At 48.0% G+C, this 6,659-nt stretch overlaps 2 protein-coding genes across 4 annotated transcripts; both read right to left on the reverse strand.

Annotated features, from left to right (window-relative positions):
* Window positions 1-1,419: 1,419 nt before the first annotated feature.
* On the reverse strand, window positions 1,420-3,925 carry LOC112342859 (dol-P-Man:Man(5)GlcNAc(2)-PP-Dol alpha-1,3-mannosyltransferase-like). Its single transcript, XM_024665376.1, has 13 exons — window positions 3,830-3,925; window positions 3,504-3,538; window positions 3,313-3,450; window positions 3,191-3,259; window positions 2,963-3,120; window positions 2,843-2,909; window positions 2,737-2,790; window positions 2,591-2,679; window positions 2,400-2,516; window positions 2,212-2,333; window positions 2,063-2,141; window positions 1,936-1,992; window positions 1,420-1,828 (listed from the first exon to the last, which is right to left on the reverse strand). The coding sequence occupies exons 1-13, from the start codon at window positions 3,915-3,917 to the stop codon at window positions 1,540-1,542; spliced, it is 1,362 nt and encodes a 453-aa protein (XP_024521144.1). The 5' UTR covers window positions 3,918-3,925; the 3' UTR covers window positions 1,420-1,539.
* A 133-nt stretch (window positions 3,926-4,058) lies between these two features.
* LOC9632400 (protein ENHANCED DISEASE RESISTANCE 2) lies at window positions 4,059-6,095 on the reverse strand. 3 transcript variants are annotated; one of them, XM_024665404.1, is made up of 4 exons: window positions 5,911-6,095; window positions 5,735-5,843; window positions 4,551-5,633; window positions 4,059-4,248 (listed from the first exon to the last, which is right to left on the reverse strand). In XM_024665404.1, the coding sequence occupies exons 3-4, from the start codon at window positions 5,588-5,590 to the stop codon at window positions 4,224-4,226; spliced, it is 1,065 nt and encodes a 354-aa protein (XP_024521172.1). In that variant the 5' UTR covers window positions 5,591-5,633; window positions 5,735-5,843; window positions 5,911-6,095; the 3' UTR covers window positions 4,059-4,223. The 3 variants fall into 3 exon arrangements, with proteins under 3 accessions (XP_024521172.1, XP_024521171.1, XP_002991637.1); XM_024665403.1 differs by having other exon boundaries at window positions 5,735-5,846; XM_002991591.2 differs by having other exon boundaries at window positions 5,735-6,095.
* Between the last annotated feature and the right edge of the window lie 564 nt (window positions 6,096-6,659).

Here is a 6,659-nt window from a genome sequence, read left to right on the forward strand (position 1 = left end):
GCGGCGAGTGTAACGCGCCCAAGCGACTGGTCGTGCCTGGCACGTGGCAGGGTGCTACTGGCTCCAGGTGGCAGGTTTAAGTTGACCGCGGTCGCCGCGACAACCGCGCGGTAGCACTCGTACGGCTTAGGGCTGGTTTTTTAAGTTGATGAGAGCTCGTGAATCTTTTGATAAAACAAGGAGCATCGAGGGAAGGGAAAGACAAAGAATGCCCTTCTTTGTTATTGTATCGCCTTCCAGCCGCTTGGTGTTGACCGTCTAGTCCATCCAATTCTACTTCTTGAATCCCACCTTTCTCTCCTTTCAACGCCGCGAATTTGTACAAAATCCCAAATCTTTGCGTACCGCCACCTTTGCCACCAAAAGCCCAAAGCGTCTCTGTACGCCTACCATAGATACATCGAGACAATATACAAGCAAATCTCTGTCTGAAGCTCCCAACGAGGGGAGAAAAACTATCCATTTCGGAGGTCTAAAGCTAAGCATTTATATCCCAAGATCGCGCAGTCCCAGTCATCTTCGCAACAGCGAGCTGGCTGGCTCGCGAGACTTGACCACGGCAAAAGCTCGACTTAAAATCTCTTTGCGGCACACTTGGGCGAGGAAGCCGGCGAGGAAGCCCGATCCATGGGATTCTCGGATCTCGCAGCTTGAATCCGGGGATTTATTAAACCGCGCCCCAAAGTCTCCCTCAAAGGGAGAGTTCCGGAGGAGACGCATCAACACCACCACCATCTTCTATATTGCTTGATTTTCTATCAAACTAGTTATTCTAAAGGTGGTGCACCCGTGTGCGTGCGTGGTATAATGCATAGCATTTTGTATAATTCCCTTGCTTTCGCTTTGCTTGCGCTACCAGGTTATTAGCTTCTTGGTTGTTTAAATAAAGTTTTACATTCCTTAGCTGAATGCCTTTATCTTTTATAAATTTAGCACTTGATTAACTAGAGTTTGTATTCTTCCTTGCTATGGCTTTCATTTTTGCATTTGGTGCACCAAATCTTTTATTTGAAATTGATTTGCAATTTGAAACTTCTTAAATGATTAATTTCCTAGTGGAGGTCAGACGAGGAAGAAGATGGTCGCTGGTGGGAAGGGACGATAACTCAGGTGAAGGCAAAGTCGCCCGAGTTTCCATACAGCAGGACATGTGACCGGCATTTTGATTTGATTAAACCCTAATCAGTCAAAGGTTTGACCGGCTTATCCATTCACGTACATCCCCATCGCATGGCATGCAAGCGTACATCCAGTATCATCATCGCGCATATAGCACGCAGGGCTACGTGGCGTGTGCCCATGGCCTCCGTGACAGGCATTCATGTCGCCTGGCCCTAGATACTAGGGGCCCACTTTCGGGACACGCGCGCCCTACCACCTTTCCCTTCCCGCGCAAAACTAAAAGACCTAAAACAAATATTCGTCGAATCCTTCCAGCTTTAAAAGCCAGCCCACAAAAGTGTCGAGATGGGCTACAAGTGGGATTTTTTTGTCCGAAGGTTGTACACCATGTGGACAAAGAATTTGACTTAACGCACACTATCTCTGGCTCTCTTTCTTTCGCTTTATCGTCTTCTCGCAACTGTTTTTTTCCTCTTTTTTTTTCTCGAGCAAGCTCTTGCGCGGCTCTGCGGCTCCTGCTGCTGCTTTGGAACTAACATTTTTTTTCTCTTTTGCGGCAGGCTTCTTTGCGCTGTAAGGGTACTCGGACGGTGCATGCCACAGGCCCCAAAGTATGGCGAGATGACAAGCGAGCAGTACCAGCGACGAGGTTGCGGTAGATGGATAAACATTCCAAACGCTTTCGATGAGGATCAAGAGGAGCAGCCTGGAAAAGCAAAGAGATTTCCATCAGAGTATCAAAACAACGCACTTCGTGACACCGGTCCTGGGGATGGCAATTACTTTACCACTGCGCACCCCCCCGTCATTTACCTCACTGGAGTCGGCAAAGGCGCCTTCCAAAGTAGATATGGCAAGCTATAAAAGTACCTGACAAAATCACGGGCCACAACACAAATGTGTTCTGCCTATATGGCTCATCAAAGTCAAATCGGCATACCAGGAGTAGAACTGGTAGTGAAGGGAGCGCGCAGCAATTATGCCAATAAAATTTCCAGTGAAGAGGACTCCCACGACATCTGTACCGGTTTTGTCAATACGAATCAAATCAATCAATATACCGAGAGGGAATTCAAGTTGAAAGCATACGTTCTTGGCCTAGCGTCTGTCGCCGCGGCAAGCTCCAAGCCTTGCTCCATAACGACAACCGCTTCCCGCTCCTTCGCAGCATTGTTTGTATCCCAGATGCTGCTGCCATACCCTTCTCGTGCCTGCATTAACCATGGGAAGCCATTTAACGTCAAGCCTGAGTCTTATGCTACGGCAACCAAAATTACTTGCACCACTTGCGCTGGGAGAAGAGGAACAGCAAGCCTACGTGCAGTACCATCAAGAGGAGAGCGAAGATTTTTGATACGAAAAATCTCTCTGGAACAAACTTGAAGTTCACGGACCTGAAAAAGAGGGAAAAAAAACACAACACAACTCCAATATCTGAAAAGTGCACAAGGCAGGCAGATGACCGTACCAGAAGTGAATAAAGACGCGACCCAAATTAAAAGCCCTTGAAATATATGCTGCAGGGTACGTTGTCAAGAAGGGGAGTCCTAGGAAAACCTGATAACAAAGTCGTTAATGAGGGCTTTTTTAGTTAGAGCCAAACCAAAATCCAACCTGTATAAGTGCTGCCACCATCAGAGCGACAAAAACACCGCCGAGTGATAGAGCCTGCAAACAAAAAAAAAGTAAGATAAAGCAGCCCGACAGAAGCTTTACTTACTTTACACAGGAGCAGCAGAAGCGAGGGAGCATACAGGAGCACGCTCATCTTAACCGAGACGGCAAGACTGCGGAAAAGCTGGTTTGAGAATGAACAAACACGAACAGATTCGATTCATACCTGAACACAGCCATACCGACATACCACCATTGTGACATGAAGAGGGCGATAGAAGCATGCGCGAGAGTGATCGCCACACAGTCATTGAATAGGCGAAGGACAAAGATGGAATGTAGTCGCTTTGATAAAGTCAGAAGGAAAATCGCCCACCAAGGAACCTACTGCACAATTCACATTCAGAGAAAGTACGTTACACACGCAGTGCCACCAAATTTGACCAACACTCACCACGCGAGTTCTCACGTAAATTGAAAGAACCAGACCCAGGTTCACCAAGTAAAGAAGCGCAAAGATAACCTGAAGAAAGACTCAATTTCAAGAGAAAGATGAAAAACAAGGAGGCAGCAAACCTGAGCAGAAGAAACTGCTCCACCAGTGAGGTATTGTATAGCCGAGTAAACATACAGAAACCCTGCCGGGTAGACCAAAGGTCCAGTGTCGCCTCTGAGCTCCTCGTAGTTTCTTTCGCCAGACAGAAATCCAAACACCTAAAAAACATCATCAAACATGAAGAACATTTTTTCCTTTCTCTCAAGCTCACCTGTGCCATGTACGCATCCCAGTCGATCTTCGTGTCTAAAATGAATAGGAAAAGCAAGATTCGTGAATCGGAAAAAACAAATCAAGCAAAAGAGTGCCACGAAAAATGCCCTCAGATCTCATAGCTATAAGAGCATCAAGCGAGCGGTTTTCTTCGCAGACACTCCGAGTAGTGGGAATCAAAAACAGCACCGGCAGCAGCAAGCAGCGTACAAGCAATAGAGGGGAGGGAAGGAGTGCCTGCTTTGCCGCTCTAGGTCAGCTCAAATGTTTGTGCATCACCGGGCGATCGATCGATCGATCGAGGACAAAGATCAGTGAACTTACATGAGACATTCTTGACAACCAGAGCGGTGAGTACCGAATCAAACGCGAAGGCGACGAGCGCCACGATCAGGCAGGGCCGCCATTCCATGACCAACCCTAAAACCTACCAAAACCTAAAATTCTAGAACCCTGCGATTATAGTTTAAAAATAAACACAAAGTTGTCTGAAAATCAGATAAGAAGTCGGCATAGCGTTATGGAAGAATGGGACCACCAAAGTGGTGCACTAGACGAAAAGCGAGACGATTCTATTTCCTGCACTTCGCACTTGATCGAAATCGATCATCATCCATCTTAAATTTGCAATGAACAGAGCAAATCAATAAAAGAAGAACCTCGTCAACTACAAAAGATTATCACGTTTGTTCAGCAGCGAGCGATCAAACGCACTGTTTCATTCGAATCCATTCTTCTCGCACCTGCAAACCAGAAACAATCAAAAAAGATTATAAGATCTCTTCTTCCTGCCATTGACACACAGTTTGACAGGGCTGGTCGGTAGTTGCTCACAAGACGCCAATTAACACACACCACGACACAGCCCACCACGAAAAAGAAAGCCACGCAAAGAAAAAAAAATCCAAAAAGCGGAGAGAAAAACACGCAAAATAGCTATAGGATCTACACCCCAAAAAGAAAGACACGACGAACAAACAAGCTTGCAAGCTATGGCTATGGCTGCTACTAGTCTACTTGCGAGAAAAAAGGAAGAGCCACTAACCTTGTGTGTTCGTCGTCCACCTTGCCAGCAACTTTGGAAGTGTGCGCCAGCAGCGAGAATCCCCGGCTCAGCTTCTTCCACGACAGATTCGACTGCAAAGGGCTCGAGCTCATCGCACACTTTTCCTGTGAAGTCCCGGGCGTGATCGTCGTCGTGGGCGATGGCGCCACCCACCCCGTGAGCTCTGGCTCCACAAACACTGCCGACTTCATGTCGATCTGAGCTATCCGGACAGCTCCCATGAGCCGCTCCGGCAATTCATCCTCGCTCTGCGACTCCACCAGGAAGGCCATGTCCACCGAGACCGAGTTGACGTAGCCGAGAGCCAAGTGTAAGATGTAGCTAGCGACCGTGGAGGAGCCGATGTCTACGTCGATCTCCAGGTAGTTCGGGCCTCTCCAGTAGCGACAAGTGAGAGCTCGGCCGAGCAAGCACGCCGCGTGGTTGCCGACCGCCGCGCGGACGATCCAGGGGCCCTTGACGATCCGGTTGATGAGCTTGAATCGGCCGTTCCGGAACTCATCGTCCCCGTGGATGAACTTGTGGAGCAGCGAGCCGGGCACGATGGGCTGCTCCACCGCGTAGTAGAACACCGCGCTGTGGTTGTCTCTCCCGGGAACTTGGAGGTTGATCGCCAGGAGGAAAGTCTTGAGACCATCCCCGGATCTGTGAGCTTGTTCTAGCGACTTGACGATCCGGTTGCCGGAGCTTCTTCCCAGGATGTGGTCGAGCCTGGCCGAGGAGCGCAGCCAATCCACGCCGACTGGCTTGGAGAGCCAGTCACCCGCAGGAACCTTGGATTTCTTCGCGAAGTAGTTTGCTCCCCGGACCTGGAAGAGATTTCCTGGAGGAGATGCCCAGCCGCGGCTCCCCCGCTCTAAATCAACCTCTTTGAGAGATCCCCCGCGCCGAGCCTCGCACGTCCAATCCAGAAAGTCCTCCTCCTCCTCGCTGCTTGCCACGGAGCTGCTCGTCTGCGAGGAGCTTGTCGGTGGGCTGGACAGATCCTCGTCATCGTCTGGCCGGCAATGCAAATTCATGATCCCGAGAGCCAGTGGAGCTGGAGCTCTCTCCTCCTGGACGCTGGAAGATCAAAGGGAAGAAATCAGCCCTTGAGGATGGAAATTCAAGGAAGGGTAGGGTCGCAGGAAGAAGAAGAAGAAGACGAAGAGGGCGGGCAGTACCTTTGGGCCCTAGAAACGCGCGGTCCAGGAGCTAAATTCGCCTCCACGACCGCGACCTCGCCGCCGCCACGTCGATGGATCACTCTGTCGTAAGCGCGATCCGATTGTTCTACTGCCGGTGAATCCCAGGATGCCAAAATCGATCAGGACGCGGGAGGTAGGGAGGAAATACCGACAGATTTAGAAGCGCGGAGACGTCGCAATCGGGGACGGGAGCCTGCGCGCCTTCGTGCTCCTTTCAACGCCATAGCCAGCAACACATGGAAATTGAATGGAGGTTTTGTTTGGTTTATATATATGGGGTTTTTCTTTGCACAATTTTCTTCAGTGGTCGGAAAGAAGAAATATGATTCACGTTGATTTTTGAAGGAATCTGTTTTAGTTGGGCTGACTCATAATTGCACAAGCTACATAACTTGATTCTTAAGCTTTATGAAGTATTAAAATGCTATACTTAAACTTTTGTTTATCAATGCAGAAGGTCATTGTGAGCTGCTGATGTTCTTAAAGTTTTCTAGGTAACATATACACAAGAGTCCTAAGAAAGAAATAGAAGAGAAATTTTATACAAAAGTTATCTAAGAAGTTACCTCTCCTAGAAGTTTGCTGGGGGATTCCGTAATCAGGTCAGGTTGAGCTTATAAGAATTTGCTTGAAAATTTACTTCCCAAACCCTGAATAATGAATTGATTCACAAAAAGTGCAAATACATGTTGAATCAATTTTCAAACTAGTTGATTAAGAATATTTCTATGGTTTGTGTCAACTCCCATAAACAAGCTTTGATGGAGTGGTGCTATATTTAAGTCCCATGAGGTTCATTAAGCATGTTTTCCTTCTAAGGTCCAAAATAGAAATGTATATGAGGTTTGAGATTTAGAGGGTTTTATAAACAAGTTTTATTCTCCCAATAGACATTAGAAAT

Source organism: Selaginella moellendorffii, unplaced genomic scaffold (assembly GCF_000143415.4).
Source record: "Selaginella moellendorffii unplaced genomic scaffold, v1.0 SELMOscaffold_121, whole genome shotgun sequence".
Classification (NCBI taxonomy): Eukaryota; Viridiplantae; Streptophyta; class Lycopodiopsida; order Selaginellales; family Selaginellaceae; genus Selaginella; species Selaginella moellendorffii.